This window comes from Triticum urartu, chromosome 7 (genome assembly GCF_003073215.2).
Source record: "Triticum urartu cultivar G1812 chromosome 7, Tu2.1, whole genome shotgun sequence".
In the NCBI taxonomy this organism is placed as follows: Eukaryota; Viridiplantae; Streptophyta; class Magnoliopsida; order Poales; family Poaceae; genus Triticum; species Triticum urartu.
Genome location: NC_053028.1, coordinates 20,332,689 through 20,353,596, shown reverse-complemented (window position 1 = coordinate 20,353,596; position 20,908 = coordinate 20,332,689). Strand labels below are relative to the sequence as shown.

The 20,908-nt window shown below is 45.2% G+C and overlaps 2 protein-coding genes and 1 pseudogene across 2 annotated transcripts; 1 reads left to right on the top strand and 2 right to left on the bottom strand.

Moving 5' to 3' along the window:
• The first annotated feature begins 7,083 nt into the window (after positions 1-7,083).
• On the top strand, positions 7,084-9,681 carry LOC125524548. The gene is made up of 2 exons (XM_048689584.1): positions 7,084-7,671; positions 9,319-9,681. Exons 1-2 carry the CDS (start codon positions 7,340-7,342, stop codon positions 9,446-9,448), a joined length of 462 nt encoding a protein of 153 aa, XP_048545541.1. The 5' UTR covers positions 7,084-7,339; the 3' UTR covers positions 9,449-9,681.
• Positions 9,682-9,823: 142 nt separating this feature from the next.
• Positions 9,824-12,637, bottom strand: LOC125524549 (annotated as a pseudogene).
• A 2,145-nt stretch (positions 12,638-14,782) lies between these two features.
• LOC125518176 lies at positions 14,783-16,601 on the bottom strand. The gene is made up of 2 exons (XM_048683099.1): positions 16,535-16,601; positions 14,783-16,108 (listed from the first exon to the last, which is right to left on the bottom strand). The coding sequence occupies exons 1-2, from the start codon at positions 16,599-16,601 to the stop codon at positions 15,384-15,386; spliced, it is 792 nt and encodes a 263-aa protein (XP_048539056.1). The 3' UTR covers positions 14,783-15,383.
• Positions 16,602-20,908: the final 4,307 nt, after the last annotated feature.

Here is a 20,908-nt window from a genome sequence, read left to right as displayed (position 1 = left end):
AGGAAAGAAGACAGCCGCAACCGCTCCGTCTGCTCTGCCGGCGCCTAGCAGTACAGCCAGAGGCGGGAGGCAATTCAGATTCGGTCCTTCTCTGAAGACTCCAGAGAAGTTACCATACGAGAGGACCCCAGAGAAGAACGCGAAGATCGCGCGAGCCGAAGTGACGAACTTCTTTCAAGGGGTGAAAGCAAAGAAACATCCACCTCTGGAGGAGAAGGTAGATCCGGTGAAAGCGAAGCGCACTCTGGCTGCCCTGAAAAAACCACCAAAGTCTCTGCCGAAAGGCAACTATGAGCGCATTATTGCAAAGACATTTGTCGAAGCGGAGCAGTCGGGAAGTACTGTCAGTGATCAAAGGATAAAAGAACGATGAGCTGGGAAAAAATTGCCCAGCTCGGCGAACAAGCGAGCCAATCGTGCCCCCCTCTCAAGGTGTCTAGCGACATCGTCACTAATGATCCGAGGATGGTGCCCGGTTATAGCAATCTTGGAGATTACCTGCCCGATGATGTACATTATGATTTCTTGGAGGTGGAGGAACACACATACGAGTATGGGAAGCCTCTCGTCAAAGATGAAAGATCTCTAACAATGATGATGCGAAGATTCCATGATTGGTACATGAAAACCTACAGAGAGTCTGGGGGGAGGAATACTTTGACGCTGAGAGTTAGAGAGGAGCATGACCTCATTGGAATTGAACTGTTGAATGTTCCATTTGAGGAGTTCTTCCAGTTTTTCAATCAAAAGGCCCTCGATAAAGCAACGATCACTTGCTACTGTCTGTAAGTAGCACTACTTCTGTCATTAAGTCTCTCTATATAGCTCAGCTCTTTCATTGCATGTATTTATAATTATCCTCACTATATTATGCAAATTGAAGATCGCCGAATTGAAGAAAAGACAAATCGGTGATATTGGGTTCATTAACACAAATCTCATAGATGCAACTGAGGTTAAATATCGTGCCGAAGATACTGAGGCCAACTTGCTATGATCGTTGGTAATAAATGAAAACAAAGATATAATACTCTTTCCTTGCAACTTCAAGTGAGTGTTACTGTCTTGTGCATATTCGGTTTCCCTTATTAGTCCAGGTTATAGTAATGTAATTGATGAGTTATGCATGCGTGCACAGCTTCCACTATATTCTCCTAGATATTAAGCTTGAGCAGGGACTAGTAACCGTCTTAGACTCGAGATGAAAAGATCCACAGGACTATGCGGACATGACTCAAATGCTCGAGAAGTAAGTTAAATCGATCATTATCCACCATATCAGCAACTTTGTTCATTTCCTGATATCAAGTAATTGTTTTATTTGTCTGGCAGGGTTTGGAGAAAATTCACCAAAAAAGCTCCGGGACTGCCGAAGAAGCTGCAATTTAGACACCCGAAAGTAAGTACTATAGTAACATGTTCCGCACATCTCCTAGTGATTCAAGCGCTAGTTTCATCAATACCATTTGGCATGCTTGCTTATCAGTTTGATTGACCTCTATTTCTTGTAAAGTGGTTGTGGCAGGAACAAGGGAATGATTTCTGTGGATACTAAGTTTGCGAGTCCATCCGCCACACGACCTGTGAACGGGGGTACTCTGACGAACAATATGAAGTGCGTAAGCAATAATATTCACAATTTTATTTTATTACCATAATTTGTGTTGAGTTTCATTTATTCATATATATATATATATGCATTGACCCCCTTGTTCAAATTAGATCTTTCGGATGCGGGATGAACTCCTACCACCAGATCGTATGCAAGCAATTCAAGAGGAATTGGCGGCATTCTTCCTTGACCACGTGATTGCTGAAGACGGAGAATACTATGTGGACTCTGTGTTCATATATAATTAGGAGATTATATTGTAAGAGATAATTATTGTATATATGTAGCCGGTAGTGTCGGATAGATATACGAGAACTTGTTGTTCGACCAATCTCTCGGAGAAGGAGAGGTGGTCGATATCACTTCTCTCTGTATGCATATGTTCATGACGATCTTCTGTTTCCTTCATTTGCTTACTAGCTAGCGTGTCTAGTGCTCTCTATACGTATATATAGCATCGACGAAGCACGGACATAAGAGAGGACACTTCTCTCTATTAATTAGCTAGCTAACACAATATATGAAACACCTAAATTAACCCCCCAAAACCCCCAACCCCCCCCCCTTTCAAAAAAACAAAAACCCCAGCCACAAAAATGCTGACACGTGGATGCCTATTGGTCCCGGTTGGTGCCACCAATCGGGACCAAAGGCCCATCTGTCCCGGTTCGTGTAAGAACCGGGACTAAAGGGCTAGGGCATTAGTAACGACCCTTTAGTCCTGGTTCAAAAACCGGGACAAAAGGCCCTTACCAACCAGGACAGATGACCCTTTTTCTACTAGTGCGATGTCGTTGGAATGAACCAAAAATCCACCAAGTTTATACAACAAACACAAGTATATATATGTAACCTTTCCTCTTGGGGGAATTCCAATGACTTTGGTGATAGTAGCAAGGTGTCCTGCTGTATTCGTAGCATGGTAGCATCTAAAGTAGTGGTAGCAGTACAAACATATAATAGCTGGAGTTTGGAATGGCTCTTTTATGATGGTTTACTTACTTTAGTAGCAACATGTAAATATACCATGAGTGTTAAGTCTTCAACTATACCACCCAAATTGGAATTAAACGAGCACAAAAGTTGGCATGTGTCATTTGGTGGAGCAATTATTATATATGTACTGGCCACACACATCATTGGTCACTAGCTTGCCTCCTACAAATAAGTAGTGTATTCCCCATGTAGTGGGATAACATATGGTGGGTAGGAGAACTAGAGGAGAATGGAAAAGTGTGAAATGAGATAAACAATGTGAAGAGGGTTGAATGGCATGGACGGTCACATAGCATGATCCAACAGGGAATGGGATGTATTGGAAATTCAAGTTGGGGGCACCTAGAGTGACATATTCGGAACACAAACGATGAATCTAGCAAGCACCAAACGGGATGTGACTCTCATGACTTTTCGGGCAGATTCACCGGGAGTGCCTGTTGTCAAGCCATTGCGACTCAATCTTGAAAGCATCGATGCTCTAAATGTCATCAACCAAGAAGCATGAGAAAGATCGCAAGTGCGTGTGAGCCTCCTATGCTATTGTACCCGTGTAATCCTCAATGGTTTCCTATGATTCACACAAGGACAAAATATTCCGATGTGACACATTTGTAATGCAAGTATAGAAATCGCAGAAAACCTTGTGGTGAAACGGAGTATGGCTGAACCAAACAAATGAATTACTAGCTTAACGTCAAAGCACCAATATTTTCTAAACATATCTGTTGATCATCTCACCTCCCAATTCATAGCATGATGACATATAGTAGTAATACATAACCCTTTTTTTGTGAAATATACTACTAGAGTTCCTCCATCATTTGTTGTATTATTAGGTTGCAGCTCGTCGACAAGAGCTTTTACTTAATTTTAACTTCAACAAAGAAAAGTTCCTCACACCTAGGTGGCTAGGGCAAATATCTCCTCCCATCCAATCTCCACTGGCCACTCTGTGAATTCACCCCCTGCCGGCTGCTCCGACTAGTGGTGGAAGGGAGGGGGATCCTGGTGGCTTGGTTCCGGTGATAGTTTAGGTTAGGGTTTTCTAGTCGTCACGGGGGCGACACTTGGGTCGATTGCGACGTTCATCTTTGAGACATGCAAGTCCCTTGATGCCAGGTGCCCCCCCCTCACTCTAGTTTTGATCTAGACTAGTTGTAGTTCTAATTATTTTTCTAATCCTCTTAATAGAGAAGCCCCTTGAGGTTCTATTCTCCCTCTTCTTGTTCTCCTGCGACGCAAAGCTCTGGACGGTGAAGCGTCGTCGGATCGTGAAGCTTGCACGCGTGTAATACATAGAGAGGCCGTGCTTTCGGTCTTCCGTTTGAGGGATCATTCGTGAAAAGCTTGCGAGACTTCATCAACAATCTACACCAACTCTTCTTCCGTTGCAACTCGAAATTGGTAACGATCCGAGCTAACCTTGTATGGATCTTCATAGTGATCTGGGAGTTCGATCCATAGGACAAACTTTTTTGTTTTCTATTACGTTTCCAAACAAAGTGTCCCTTATGAAGATTTTTAAGGGTGAAGAGCTCTTCTGGTAGAGAAGGGCAGGGATGAATTGGCTCCTGAAAGGGGACACTAATACCTCATATTTCCAACCAATACTAATTGGTGTAGTTGGAAATGCTTGATCCCTTGTTTGTGCGACGAAGATGCCCTCCTTGAGCAGCCGAGAGTGATTAGGTTTCGCTCCTTCTATAAGGAGCTCCTCAATGTGGAACCCCACTATGGGGTTTCCTTGGCGGATGACTTTTGGCCAGTTGCGACCAAAGTTTCACCATTGAGAATGGGGACCTAACTCTCCCATTATTGCCAGAGGAGGTGGGTAGGGCGATTACTTCCATGAAGACTAGTTCGGTGCGTGGCCCTGATTGCCCGTCGGTGGCCTTTTTACACAAGTTCTGGCCACTGCTTCACCTGGTGATCATATCGATATTCCATGAATTCTATACTGGGACTCTTGACATGGCACGCCTCAGCTTTGGTGTCATTACCCTGATCCCCAAAGTAGTTGCTGCGACCAATATTCGACACTTTATGCCTATTACAATGATAACTGTGCTCTAGTGGATTCTTATGAACATGTGCGTGACACGCTTTGCACCAGTGGCCGAGCGCCTCTCACACCCCTACTAGTCCGCATTCTTAAGGGTCATCGTATCCATGATAGGGTCCTAGCCCTCCATGAGCTAGTCCAGGAGGTTAGGAGTCACCACCATAAAGGCCTCTTTCTTAAGCTAGATGTTCAAAAGGACTATGACTGCCTTGACTGGTCCATCCTCCGCTTGGTAATTGAACGAGCTTGGCGCTTGAACAAACGGGGTTCGATGACTAGTAGTGCTCTTGGATCATGTAGCTAGTCAGGAGTGGCCACACAATGTGTTGCAGATTCGGCATCTCATACATACACGCTTGTAACTGAACCATATGAATATGTTGTAAAAACGCGTATGCTGCATTTATGATTCATGTTAAATTTGATACACAATAATAGTTATATAATTCACTCTTTTCATATTGATATATCTATCAAACTGTGTAAAAACTAGGGGCGTTTAGGAATAGGGCACGCGACCAACTTCATACGTTAGCAGCAGTTGGAGGAAGACAAGGATGCGGCCAACTGATCTCCGACTTCCCCACGTGTACAATCTGCGGACGCTGGTAGTGGCACTCCCCATCTGCAACATCTTGCGAAACCACGCGCCGCCAAGTCAGAAAGAACTATCAACATCTAGTGTGGGCAGGCTGCTAGCTTGCCGATCACTAGCAGCGTTCGATGAAAACGCTGCTAGTATTATGGTACCAGTAGTGCCGCACTGCCGGCGCACAAGTTAAACGTAGATGGCAGAATCGAACACTGCTAACAAGGGGTTCTCGTACTAGTGGATATTCAAGTCCGAAAAAGAAGTAAATCAACAAAAAAACATAAAAGAAGGGAAAATAAGAAAGGGAAGCTAGAAAAATAAACGAGCAAAGCAACATGGGGGGGGGGGGGGGGGGGCATAAAGCTGTCCTCCACCCCATTAACTCTCCAAACCATAGCCATCTCTACTGCCCAAATTGACCTCTGAGCCCTATGCTCACTCCTCAAATCGCCTGCCCGCCCGCCGCCACTGTCGATGATATTGTGGCAGCGGAAAGTGGACTTTGCCACTACTGTCCTTGTCATGCTCTAAGGAGTAGGGGGAGGAGATTTCATTTGATTAGTGGGAGCTAGTTGAGCATGAGATCGGGGAGCACTGTACCATGAAGGTCAATTCATGACATAGCGTGCCGATGAAATTGCGTTCGCGGCGATTTATGCCCCCTCCAACTCGCGGTCGAGTAGCACCTGGTAATCATGTTGTTCGTCGATGCCTCCCGCGAGGACACCAATGCCCGAGTTGTGCACGCTAAAAAGAATAGGACACAAACAGAGTTGTTCCCTGAGCTCAAAAAAGTCAGCTATGAGTCCACACTCGCCGAGGTCACACCAAGGCAGAGGACACCCACAAGCCGAGGCGTCGGGTTCCGACCAGGGAAAGGAGACGATCGAGATCACCTTCGACTAGGATTAGAGTGGTACATATATTTGATCTAGTATTAATTTTGGTTACTCTAGGAATTTTTAATTTAAGTTCAACTATGTTACTCACAATTGCACACTAATTTTTTTTTGGGAAAAAGAGGTTGAACATATATATGGTCTCTGCATCATTGTGATGCACATATTCATCTTTATGAAAGTTGATGGAAGGCGGCCAAAAACATCAATAAAGTGAGTAAAAAACCAGCAGCGAACCTACGTGTAAGCTGTGGGGTCAACTGACCCCAAAGCTTTTTCAAAAACCTCCTTTCTTCAATAGGCAATCAACTGACGGTCCTTGGATTTTAGAGGCTAATGACGCCACAGCTTACTAATGACCCCATAGGATTTCCATCCTGGCGCCGCCACTGTATAAAAAATGAACAACTAAAGCAGAGCAATTACAAATTAAACACGCACTAGTATGTTGACTTCTTCCGCAACAACATGCTCGAAAAGGGATACAACGCCCTGACGCCGCCGTCATCGTGTCAATCCAAAGATTACAAAGACAAGGATTTTCATCCTCAGTCCTGAGACTAACCAATGAACTTGATTTTGTTTCAAAGCGTGTTTGAAAAGCGCTCGTGCAAAATTGTGAGTCGGGGAGTGAGATTGTGTGAAGGACCAGGTGCTAAAACGTTTAACTCAAACTCCAAGGAGCAAACTTGGAGAGGTGGTTTGATGCATGAGTTAAAATCTCTCCTGAACGCTCTGCAAAATACTGGTTATGACGGTCTTCCAAAAACATTATTTTACCTTATTTTATACCTAAAATCTAAAAAGTGCACGCACACTTTTTTGCGTAACCGAGCGGCCGGCTGGGAACCGCACGATTTCAATCACGCACGTGCGTCCTCACTTCAGGTGTCATCTGGTCGGCAGCCCACCCACCCGTCACCCCATCCACCGAGCCGGCTGAGCCCACCATCCCCCCTGCTGTCTCTCGCAGTTCCCCCAATTCTTCTGGATCGAGGCGTCGTCGCCGTCGCCGTTGCCGTCGCCGTCAGCTCCTCCGAGCGCCTCCTCCGTGCGCGGGCCTCACCGGATCCGCATGACCACATCCACATGCTGGCCTCCTCCTCTGGCTCGACCCCGAGATCCCCTACCCGGCTCCTCCCCGGCGATGGTGTGGTCCAGGCCATCGTGCAGCCATGGATCTAGGCCATGGCCCTCCCTGCTCGTCCTTCCACCCCCTCTACCACGGCAGAGACGAGGCCCAATCACTCGCCACCCCCACGAGCTCCGGGCATGAGGTCCTAGACCCGCCTCATCTAGATCGGGCCGCCGTGTCGCGCCATCACCACGTGAACCCGGCTGCCTCCTCCACGATTGACGACGTCCACACGGACGGCCGTGCACCACCACCACCTCCTCCTATACTCGGCTATTGGAGGACGTGTAGGTGCTCCCAGCGGCCTCTCTCCTCTCTCTCTCAATATTTTCCATGTTTGCGCGGGGGATTCACTGCTCGTCGCCAGCGCAGGTAAGGTCCTACCCATGGATTTTCTTCTGTCCTCGGTTCTATCCGTATCTCCTATCAATTACCCCGCATAGGTCCTGCCTAGGGGCGGCTGGTATTGCTCGTATTCATCGGACGAGGGAGGCTAGCGCGGAGAGGGTGCGACGGCGGGGGACGAGTTTGTTGGGCAGCCCATAGCGGTGGTTAACCGCATCCGCTTCACACAGTTACGACCATGGTGGCGTTGGCGTCATGAGCATAGCTCTCGTGCTGCTTTCGAACTAGAGAGGCGTGGGGATTATGTGAGATTTGAGTTTCAACCAGAGCGAGTAGATAATGGGATAGTGTAGGTTGTTGTACATCTCTTTTTGCATCCGGGTTCACCCATGTTTTTTATTGTTTTTTCTAGTAAGTTGCAAACGGAGGAAGAAATAGTTGGCTAGCTAGTTGTAAAATTTGCACAGGATGGAAACATAGTTGGATTACAGGACGAAGGACGATCAGGAGTGTGTTTTTCAATTTCATTTTCCAGTTGCACACGCTCATATGTCAATTGGCTGCATCTGCATGATAGTTGCATGCTCTAGATCATTTAGTTGGCAGGACATTTTTTCATTTTACAGTTGCACAACCTCTCATGCCAGTTGGCTGCATCTACAGGGTAGTTGCATGCTCTAGAAATTATAATTGGGAGGGCATATTTTAGATGATATCTAAATGGTACACTGCATAGCTGGCTAGCTAGTTGTAAACATTGCACAGGGAGGCAAACATAGTTGGATTACAGCACAAAGGACGGTCGGTAGTCTGTTTTTAAATTTCATTTTTTAGTTGCACACGCTCATACGTCCGTTGGCTGCATTTCCAGGATAGTTCCACGCTCTAGATCATTTAGTTGGCAGGCCTTTTTTTTGCCATGATATCTAAATGGTACAGTGCCCTGCATCACACAGCTACAACTAGGTTTTAGTTGGATTTTCACGGCTAGCTGTTCTAATTTTGTCACTATTGGTATGGTTCAGGATCCTATTTTTGATCCATCTATTATTCCCTAAACTACAATTGTCTCGTTAAACATGATCTCTCTGTAGAGCTTCATTACATCTCTGTGTAAAACACAAGATTTTTTACACAGTTGCATGAGAACCAGCTAGGTGTTGGCATCCTGAACTTTTATAATTGCATAAGAATCAATTAGGAGCTGGTATCCTCAACTTTTCAAATAGTTGCACAACAGTATCATACGAGTTGGCATCCTCGACTTCCATAGTTGCACCCGAGCCATTTGGGAATTGGCAGTCTCAACTTTTTAAATAGTCCCACAGCAATATCACATGAGTTGGCATCGACATCTATTTTAGCTGCGCAAGAACCAATCAGGAGTTGGCATCCCCAACTTGTTTTAATAGTTGCACAACAATGCCACATGAGTTGGTATCTTCAACTTCTTTAGTTGCACAAGAACAATTTAATAGTTGGCATCCTCATGTGCTCACATGCATCTGATTTTTCTAGGTTTGCAGATGCACTTGAATGTAGTTGCACTATTTATTTGAAAGATTATAATCTTTTAAAAATCACTATTTTTTCATTTCGTGTGTTTAGGCAGGCTAAATTCAAGCTAGAGCTAGTTCATTTTTTCTTAGGCTTCTTTTTTTGCCTCATGTGCAGGTTTTACAGGTTATGGGGGTGGATGAGCTGCTATAGATTTGTGCACACAATTCTAAACTACAAAGTCACATACTACTGTGTTGAAAGATCAAAGAAAAAAATGCAAACCAGATTCTTGTCTAGTTGGTAGTTATGTTTTCGTAGTACCTACAATATACTTTTCTTCTCTTTTCTTTTTTTTGCTACATAGACATTGGTTCTTTCTACATTATGTGTGAAATAAGCCTCTATGTGCTCTCTCCTATATATTTGCACATTTTCTGCATTTTGTTGCAGACATTGCTGTAAAAGTTGGCTTGTCCCATGATGTAGTAGCACGAAAATCACTTAAAATTGCACAGGTACCAGATCTCCCTTTTATTATTTCTGTTTATCGTCTCTTCAACTATGGAGAAGCTATTTTTTCAAAGAGAAATTTGGTGAGGGGGAAAGGGAAAGTCAAGGAGGGAGGATCTGAACAGGAGGAGGAAATGATCACCTCTTTTTCACCCTTGTTGGTGCTTCCTGATACTTTCTGGTCTGGATTCATGTTTTAGTTGCACACGTTTACAGCAAAAGTTGGCTTTGGATTCATGTTTAGTTGCACAAATATATGTTTATTTTTGCACGGACAACACACATCCATGTCTGTGTGTGTTGGTTGCACACAGTTACAACAAAAGTTGGCTTTTGGATCCATGATTAGTTTGCACATCTCTTTTTCTAGTCTTGGCTGTTTGGTTGCACACATAGCAGGAAAAGTTGGTTTTGGATCCATGTTTTAGTTGGCAGAAATATAGGCTTCTATTTGCACACATGGCATAAAAAGGTTTCTTTTGGAACCCACTCTTTTTTAGTTGTGCAAATATGTGCTTCTTTCTGCACAAACAGTACATCCAGTCCATATTTTCTAGTATTTGGCTGTTTGGTTGCATACATTGCGCAAAAGGTTGACATTGTTGGAACTGTGATTAGTTGCACAAACAGGAACCCAGTCCATGTTTCTAGTTTGGGCTATCTGCAAAACTACTCCATTGTGTCTATTTACACACATCCAGGCAAAAGTTGGTTTTACTACTAGGTCTAGTTGCACAGAGTGGTGTTTAATTAAACAGAGATCAAATTTTCTCTTTTTTTGGTTACTTCCTTGTGTCTATTTGCACACATCCAGGCAAAAGTTGGTTTTACTATAGGGTATAGTTGCACACAGTGGTGTTTAATTACACAGAGATCATATTTTCTCCTTTTTTTGGCTTCCTATTTTGCTACTCCCTCCAACTATGGAGAAGACCGGTGGCAGATTCATAGGCAAGGTGAAGGGAAAGTGAAGAAGGCGAAGGGAAAGTGGAGAAGAAGGATACCCGTGAAGGAGGAAATGTGGACGAGGGGGCGTGGGAGGCTTTTTCTAGAGAGTAGTGGGGTCACTGATAGCGACTGGGTTTTGTTTTCTGTTTAGTGGACTCATCTGGCTGGCGGCCGCTCACGAGTGCTACCGAGCCAATGAATTTTGTGGGACGGAAGGAGGCCTTCCTTTCTCGGAACGAGGGGATAGGAATTTTCTTTTTCTGGCCGGCCACTCGCTACCGCTAGCGAGCCAACGGCCGCCAGCCAGACGCTCCCTATTTAATATATAGGTATATATCCGTCTGTTTGTTCGCCTTAATTTTGGTAAGGTAGTCTTTTCGTATGCTCCGTGATTGTAATAAAGTAGCCCATGCACTTGCTGCAATGGGGATCAATGGCAGGAACCACAGCGTCTGTGGGTGGAGGCTGTGCCGAACGATACTGCTGTGCCGGTTGAGTAATGGAATCCAGGGGTTCCACGTCAAAAAAATTGAAAAAATGCTCACATTGTGATTGATCAGCCAAAAGCCAACTCATGTGCTCCCGCAAAACGAGCCATGCGATCAATATCGATCAGCCAGCTTGTTTAACCTTGATTGACGGAACTCCGGCGAGCCGTCAACTCTTCCATCAGCCGGCCAACGGCGTCGTACGAAGACCCGCCGTTCGCCACGGCGCTCCTTGCCTTCACAGCGAGGTCCCTGGCCTTCTTCTGTATGGCGTCGCTCTCCATCAACCTCCCGATTGATCCGGCGATCACCTGGCCGCCGACCACCTCGTGCGCCTCGAGGGATGACCCGTAGTCCTTGGCACCGACGCTGACACCCACCTCGAGCATCTCCACGATGAGCATGTCGTTGTTGAACTGGTCTGCGTGCCGCGGCCACGTGACCATCGGCACGCCGGCGCTCACGGCCTCCAGCACCAAGTTTCAGTCGCAGTGTGTCACGAACCCGCCGAGGGCGGGGTGGTTCAGGATGAGCAGCTGCGGCGCCCAGCCTCGCATGATGAAGCCGCGGCCGCCGCGTGCTGCCGTCAGCTCGGCGAAGCCTTCCGGCATATCCACTTCTCCGGTGAAGTGTCCGCTCCGCCCATCACCCACAGTGTTAGCCATAGTCTTGATCTTGCATCGGTTAGGAGTTGTTAGTTGCACGCGTTGTGTTTGTTAGCAGCTAGCTGCATGCATGGAAGGAGACGACCGAGCCGTGTGGCCGTTCCGTAAGGTTAGCTACTGCGGTGCATGCATGGAGATGTGGGGGCGTGTGTGCATGCTAGTTGGTTAGCTGGCTTAGTGGCCGGGTGATCTTTGTGTGTGCGTGAGTGTGCTGGTGTGTGTGCTTGCCTGGGTATAAAAATTAAAAAGCCCTCAACTGTATTGCTTGGGTGTTGTGTCGAGTTCGTACTTGAGGAAGAAGCCGTTCGTGCGGCAAGCGTATGTGCGCCGGAAAAACATCACCGTGTCCTGTGTCTCCTCTTTCTTCTATCTTCGTTCGGGCGAGAGAGAGAGCGAGAGGGAGCTGGGCACCGGCACAAAGAGCAAGCTAGGGTTCGGCGCCAACACACAGGAAGCTCGTGCCTAAGAGGTCAAGGCCGCGGGCGAGCTCGTGCAGCTCCGCCGGCGAGAAGCTGGCCAGCGTGCCGAAGGAGATGTACACCACCGAGCCGGCCGGCTTCGTGTCCAGCCGCCGGAGGCAGCCGTCTGCGTCCGGCGAGGGCGCGTTGGCGCCTCGCCCGGCCATGTCGTCCTTGCCGGCGAGCGCCACGGGCCAGACGAGCGACGCGCGGCAGTGCTCGGCGTAGTCCGGCTCCAGCGCGTGGAAGCTGTTGAACACCTCGCCGAAGCTCCTCTGGTCCGCGGCGTTCACGCTCTCGAAGAAGGCCCAGTGCGACGCCCTCGCGGGGTCCATCATCTGGCTCCGCCTCATCTCGACGCGGTGCGGCAGCCCCGGCAGGGAGATGAGGGCGTCGGGGTCGTCGGGCGCGGCTGCCAGCGGGTTGTGGCCAGAATTTCGGTTTTCATTTTTTGATTTTTACCGGTCCTGGACGAAATGGGCGAAATTCGATTTTTTCGGCTTTTTTTGGAAAATTTCGAACGAAAATCATAGAACAAAATTTGAATTTTGGGACAAAAAATGAACGAAAAATGAGCGAAATTTGCCTAGAATTTTGAAATACAACAGAACAACAAATGAGTATTCAGAACTTTTACCAAAATATGCATGTAAAAATCAAACAGCTGAATCTATTCCTCAAATCACTACATATCAGACTGAACATCAACACTTCAGTTGCAACCATTCAGGCAATAGCATAGTGGATCAATTCAGAGAGCAGCAACCATTAGAAAAGCAACATGATAATCCAGATTAACATGTGACTTAATAGTTCAGATACTAAGAGTAACATGCGACTTAATAGTTCTACCAAGAGTCGAAACGAACACCCATAACAGTTCAGAATTACAGTCCATGATGAATTTAACACGGCATTTGAAGTTCAATTATGCCGACCCCAAAATACAAACAGAAAGTTCAATTCAAACTTCCTGTTCTTCAACTCTTCAGTCTTGCACCAAAAGTATTGAGTCAAACATAGACCTTCACTTCGGACTTCCTGTTTATCCACCCGTTAGTCTTCATCAAACCAAAAGCTCTTTTGCTCCCATGCCGCTTAACCTTGCAATTAAAGCATTGTGAATTATATAAACATTACAAGTAGATGGCAGAAACAACAACTCAATGATGGCAGCCGCAATTGGAACAACATATAAAATCATATGGGCAGAAACAATGTGAATTATATAAATATTACAAGTAGATGGCAGAAACAACTCATAGATGACAGCCCAAATTAATACAACATATAAATTCAGATGGACTAAAGCATTGTGAATTATATAAACATTACAAGTAGATGGCAGCCCCAATTGAAACACCATATAGAATCATATGGACTAAAGCATTGTGAATTATATAAACATCAAGTTGATGGTAGAAACAACAATTAATAGATGGCAACCCCAATTGAAACAACATATAAAATCATATGGACTAAAGCAAACATCACATGTTTATGATAGAATATAAGAAAGTGCATAAATGGGAAATTATTGATGTCATCACAAGGAACTTACTTATCAATTGTAAAGGCTGGTGACCTCCTTGACCTTCTTGGCTTGCCTAACCCGTTCAGATCTACTCCCTCCTTCCATCTATATAGGGCCTAATGCGTTTTTCGAGGCTAACTTTGACCAAATGTTAGAGCAACAATATATGACATGCAACTTACACAAAGCATGTCGTCAAATTCGTATGTGAAAGGAGATTTCAATGATATAATTTTCACATTATGCATGTTATGTACTATTAATCTTGTCAATAGTCAAAGGAAAAACGCATTAGGCCCTATATAGATGGAAGGAGGGAGTACGGTTCACCAAACTACCATCACTTGTTACCTCAACATTGTTTCCAACTTGGCTTGCTAAATCCTTTTCAACTTGCATTGGTGAATCTCCTCCATCAGATTGACTTGCACCATCATCATGGCTATCATCATCATCAATTTCCAGGTCCAGCTCCTCATTCTCTTCATCATCATCCTCACTATCATGGCAGTCATCCTTTTCTTCCTCTACCCTCTTTCTTTTCCTGCTATTATCCTTCCTTGCAAGACGAGACACTTTCCTACTTGAGTTAAGCAAATGTATTTTCTCAAACACGGCGCTAGCAGCATCAACTCCATCCAAGATTGCATGCTCCTCATCCTCATTCAACCATTCCATCATAGGATTTGTTGCATCAAACATGGTTGTATCCATCATCATTGCACATGCATCAACTTCCTTCTGCTTATCATTCTCTCTCACCGGGTCTTCTTCTTCTTCAGCACGTATCTTCAAAATGTGAAAACAAAATCAGTGAATGACAACGAAGTACAAAGAATAAAATGGATAAAGTCGTTATGTATAAAACAATGCTTATTAGACAGCAGCCTTTACTCTAAACATTGCTAAGTAAACATCAACATTTACTTTAAATAACAACCTAATAACAGTCTTTAATAAATAGTAGCATTTACTTAGTAAACAACAACCTTTATTTCAAACAATGCTTAGTAAACAACAGTATGCAGGTGAATCATGGCATATGGGTGAATAATGGCATATGGGCAAAACACATTTCATACCTTCAAGTTGTAGCGCACAGATACAAGCTTGTGCAGCTTGCCATATAGAAGACAGTTTCTTTGCTTCGTGTGGACCAAAGCAAAAGCGCTCCAATTCCTCTCACAGCCACTTGACAAAACGCATTGTGATACAATCCTCAAGGCACACTTCTGCAGATTAGGAACTTCCCCTCCAAATTGGAACCACCACTCAGCTGCCAAGTTAAAACAAAATTAACATAGTGAGATGATCTGAGTTGAAAAACTGGGGTAATAGAGTATTACAAGTGGGGTAATTGGAACTTACTTGGTGACATTTTCTCTACATAGGAACGTGCCAACCTTGAGCCAAACCTCCCATGACATTCCCTATAAGTGCTGACTTCATCAATAGCCAAAACAGCGGTCTCGGGGTCTGCGATCTTCTCAATGACATCTGTTAGTGCAAGAGCATAGTCCATCATCTTGCACATGTTGATCTGATAATGTGTGTAAGGATCAAGGACAACAGCTGCATAGGAAAAGGGAGAACAAAATAAGTTAAAACCATAAAAAGAGAGCGTCATAATACAAATTTAGTTAGTTTTGTAACTACCTGCAACCAATAGTGTGCCTTCTTGCATAGCATCGATCCTCTTGGACACCTTGCTCATGACTCTATGAAACATTTGTGATCCACCACCAAGATGACTTTCCAACTTTTGTATTGCTGTCATCATACTCTTCTTGAATCTAGATAGGGTGCATCTCTTTTGTGTATCAGCATATCTAAGGGCTTTGTAGAGTGGCTCTAGCACAGCAAGAACCCAGTCTAAAGTTGCCCACCACATATTACTAGATAGCAGCTCTTCAGCGAACACATAATCAGCAACACCGTTCCAAGTACTTCCCTTCCAATCATCGGACACCATCCATTTCCTAAACTCATCTTTCTTACAATGGAAACTCTCCAAGAACATGAACACCGTTCCAAACCGGGTCGCATTCGGTTTTATGAGTTCACCACCAATGTTCTTTTTCATGCTATCATGTAGGTTATTGTGATTGTAGAAAAATCTACAGATTTGCTTAGCACTTTTAACTATCACGTCAATCTCACAAAACTTAGCAACATCCTTAAGCATGAGGTTAACAGTGTGGGCAGCACATGGCTGCCAAACAATATGACTAAACTCTGGTTGTTCTGCCAGAGTTTTACATGCTTTCTTGTAATTTGACCCATTATCAGTTACGATTTGAACAACATTCTCAGAACCTATCTCTTCCACAACGACCTTTCTGATCTCTCTATAGATAAACTCTGCCAATTAATTGCAAGTAAATTTTTGTTTGAAACAAAAATGAAGCGAGTAATAACAGAAATAAGCATGAATAAACAGAAATAACACTTTTTTTACTCTAAATGCACCATAATATCATGTAAAAAGATTAGAAAAGGCATAATAGCCACATTTAACCATGAATAAACAAACATAACAGATTTTCAACCATGAATAGACAAACATAACAGATTTGCAACTCTAAATGCACAATAAATGCATCATACCATCATGTAGAAAACTAATAAGGCATGGCTAGTCAGAATTAACAATGAATGGACATGCGTAAACATAGTTTCAATCATTAGAAAACTAACATGCAGTCTGAGTTTGACCAGAAACATCAATGGATTTATGAAAGAACATTCGTGCATTGCAATACACCATGAAATTGATGAGACTCATACCAGTAGGCCCTGTCCATGAGTCACACATCACAGTTACACCATAGTTCCTCCAGTCTTGCTTGAACATGTTCAACCACTGCTCAGCTTCTTCATAATTCTTGTCCAAATATATCCCATAAATCTCCTTGGCAGTTGGAACAGGAGCTGGGCCAAGGTTTTGAGTTATCTTGACAGCCGCACGAAAATAGGGACAATTTGCTTTCAGACCAGCAATGTCATTAGCATGAAAAAACTTTGCCCAAGCTTGGCCAAGTACATCTTTTGACTCAACATTCAAAGCGGTGGAATTTAAGATTGGATCGCATTCCTCGGCAACAGCGTGTTCATGAAATCCATCATAGACCAGCAATGTCGGACGAAATCCAATCTTACCTATATGCTGATGTAGCTTTTTTCATTAGCTGGCATGGCTCCCACCCCTGAAATTTTAGATTATGTATAAATTTCATAGGTGTAGCATTTTTGTTTGGATTGGGTGCGGGTCTGTCCTGTTGGCGCCGCCTCCTCGCGAGGCCGCTCTTCTCCTTCCTTGAGCTGCCTCTCACAACTCTCTCTCTCTCTGGTTGTTTCTCTCAAGAACACACACACACACACGGTGAGAAGCTCTATACACACGCACACAATCAAGGAGAAGACCAGCTGTTACTTTGCACGAGAGGCCCGTCTCCTTGGTGGAACAAGAGACTACATTGTGTTTTTCCCAGCCCTCACGGCCTCGCTTCTCATTAACTCAACGTGCATCATATATACACAGGGGTGAGCACTCATGCGGCCATGCCACTCACGCCACTAAGAGCATCTCCAACAGCTGCGCCAAACTAGCGCTGCACCGCAAAATTGCCCGTTTTAGAGCGCACGCAACCGGTATAGTTGCTCCAGCGGGCGCGCAAAACGGCGCGCGTGGCATATGTAGTTTAGCGCGCGGGCCGAAACTCAATCGCGCGCCGCCTATTTTTTGTGCCCGCTCCCGCGCGCTGGACTCTCGCGCGCTCGCTCGCAACTCCCACCCCCCATCCAGCCGCGCCACCGCCGCCGACCGCGCCACCCGGCGACCGTTCCGGCGCTTCCCCGGCCTATCCCCGCCCCGCGGCGGCTTCTCCGCCCCCCTCTAGTCCCGCTGCCCCTCACGCGCGTCCGTCCTCCGACGAACAGCGCCCGCGCGCTCGCTGCCACTCGGCGCCCGCAAGGTGTTCGACAAAACGCCTAGAAGGTATGTATTGCTCAAAAGCCATGAATTTCGTGCATGTTGATTGTAGTTTTTATAGCATAGTATTGAACATTGTAGATGAGTTCGTCGTATGATTCCTCCGAAGAATAATTTGATATGGAAGAGGAGGAGGATCTTGCAATGATCCCGGCTATGCATATCAATAAAAAACCGAAGCACGGTGGTTCGGTTATGGGTCGGCAGAAAATTTGGAGGGATAGGATCGATGCCCACAACAGATTGATCAGGCATTATTTTGCGGAGAATCCCACATACCCCGAGTCGTATTTTCGTCGCCGGTTTAGGATGAGCACCGAGTTGTTCAGGCGCATTGCAAAGAAACTAGCGAGCCATGAACGCTTTTTTTCAGCAAAGGAGGAATGCCGCCGAAGAGCTCGGGCATAGCACTTTTCAGAAGGTGACAGCCGCTTTGCGTATGTTGGCATACGGTATACCGGCTGATCTAGTTGATGATCACTTGGCTATGGGTGAGAGCCAAGCCATCATGTGTGTCAAGCGCTTCGCAGTCGGAATTGTGCAAGTGTTTGGCGAGGAGTATTTGAGATCTCCCAATGCTGAAGACGCCGCAAGGCTATTGGCGATGAACAAAGCTCGCAGCTTTCCTGACATGCTTGGCTCAATAGATTGCATGCATTGGAGTTGGAAGAATTGTCCAAAGGCATGGCATGGGCAATTCCACGGCCAAAAAAAGGGTTCCACTATAATCCTTGAAGCGGTGGCCGATCAAGAGACTTGGATTTGGCATGCATTCTTTGAAATGCCTGGATTTTTGAATGACATCAATGTTGTCAACCGGTCACCACTGATGAATAAGATTGCAAATGGTGAGTTGCCACCAGTGCAGTTTGTAGCAAATGGCCGTACATACAACTATGGCTATTATCTAGCGGATGGCATCTATCCAAAGTGGCAAACCTTTGTCAAGCCGTTGAAAAAGCCAGGAGGTAAGAAAATTCTTGATTTCCACAATGCTCAGGCGGCGGCTAGAAAAGATGTGGAGAGAGCTTTTGGGATTTTGCAAGCCCAATTTGCTATTGTGAGAGGACCGGCTAGATTTTGGGATCAGAAAATGCTTTGGTACATCATGCACGCTTGTGTGATCATGCATAACATGATCATCGAGAATGAGCATGGCCAAGATGTAGACTACTCTCAGTATGAGCTCTTGAGACATCCCGTGCGAGTGTGACGGAGGGCTGAAAGGGTGGCCCGTTTTGTTGCCTCCTACCACGCCATTCGACGTCCCGTAGCACATAATGATCTTCAGAAGGATCTCATTGAGGAGTGGTGGGCATGGAATGGACGACAAAGAGCATCATGATTTGTGCGTTCGATATTGTATTATTGAACTATTTGTTGTGTTTATTGCACTATTTGTTATATTGAACGATAAACTGTTTGTTTGAGTTGTAATAACGAAATTGAACTATTTATTTTGATTTATTTTTGTTTGTGTTTGATCTTTTTGCTTCTGTTTTGGAATGCATATGTTGTTTGTGCGAGAGTCGCGCGCGCTGCTGGAGCGGCGCGCATTGCTTTTTAGCGCGGCAGCTGGAGCCAGCGCTGCGCGCCGCACCAAACCAGGCGATGGGCGCGCGGCAAAGCAGTTTTTTGCGTGCGGCGCGTTCGGCGCCTGTTAGAGATGCTCTAACCAACTAAGACCTATTCTCATGCAACTAACACGTCCGGCCACTACTCAAATGCGCTCATCTAACATGCATGGCTATCCCACTAACTAACCAATTCCTGGACTCACTCCAGTAACAAACAAACGCACTGACCCGGCCAACCTCTAGACCTTTTTGTCTAGACTAATGCATGCACTAGTTACCCACTAAACTATTTGGCCATGCACACCCGCATTGACCAGCTATTACTCAAATGATGTGCACACATGCACGTGCACACGTGTTAAGATTAGCTCCAACATGTCCTTTTTCCCAGATTTTGACCCGTGTGGATTGGACGCATGGGCGAGTATAATTTTGGGCCTCTACCCGCACCAAAGTGGCATCGAATGGAAAAGAAAGCTTCATGGATGTACTCCACCAACCATATATTGTTTAGATGCTGATCAAATTGATTGAGTTGGCATTAGTATGAAATGAGTCATAAGTTGGTTGTGGCTTGGATTGGGGTTGGTGTCTGTCCCCATTCCCAGGTTTAAGCCCGAGGCTCGTGGTGATGTCAGACATTTTGCACTGAGACGACCTGACAATTCACTTGGTGTCGCTGCAGGAGCTTGTTATGGTGGACACCGAGGCAGCAGGTATACACCATGTTAAAATTGTTGCCCCTCGGTTAAGCAATTGCTCATGTTCTTACTCGTTTCGAAGGTCAACATCTCTATCTTGGCAGCAAAGCTGGAGAAATTCTGGTGGTACTGCTGCTATACCGACATGTCTACTGTGTTTGGTCTTTGGCAACTCGAGTGGTTGACTCTCCAAGCAAAAATGAGACAAGGACAAGTCCCTTCGCTGCAAATTCATGCCCACTGTGCGCCGCGTCTATCTTCCACGATTAAACTTAATTTTACAATAATATATATCCTGCTAAATTGTTTTTTCAGCGCTCCTCTATTTTCCACGGTGAAGCACGTGAGTTTACACACGGGATAGAGAAGCATATGGTTATTGCCTTCTCTGTTTGGAGCTAAATTTTTGAACTTACGGGCATGTTGTTGGAGCATTGGTGTTTCATCTCCTTGGGGTGGACCGAATTCTTTGTGCTACACGGATACTTAAGGTCGTCCTACAAGGATCAATGGCAATTTTCCATTCTGTTACATATCTCAACAATACATAGTGTACTAGTTGACATTTATGTTTGGTTTTAGGTGGAAGAAGAAGAATGCCGACAAGATTGTCCATATGAGTCCACATATTGGAGATCCCAACCCATCTCCTTGACTGCTCTTGAAGAAGTGGAGATCATTGGCTTTGTAGGATTGGATCATGAGTTCGATTTCTTGAAACTCGTACTCAGATGTTCGCCATTGCTCAAAAGAGTGGCTTTGAAACTATCTAATTAATTCTGGTCAATGAAAGATGGATGCACAATAGCACAAAACATCTTCATTGCCCATTCTTTCGTGAAATGCAATGTTGATCTAAACTCTGGTATGTTTCATCAATTAAATCCTAAAG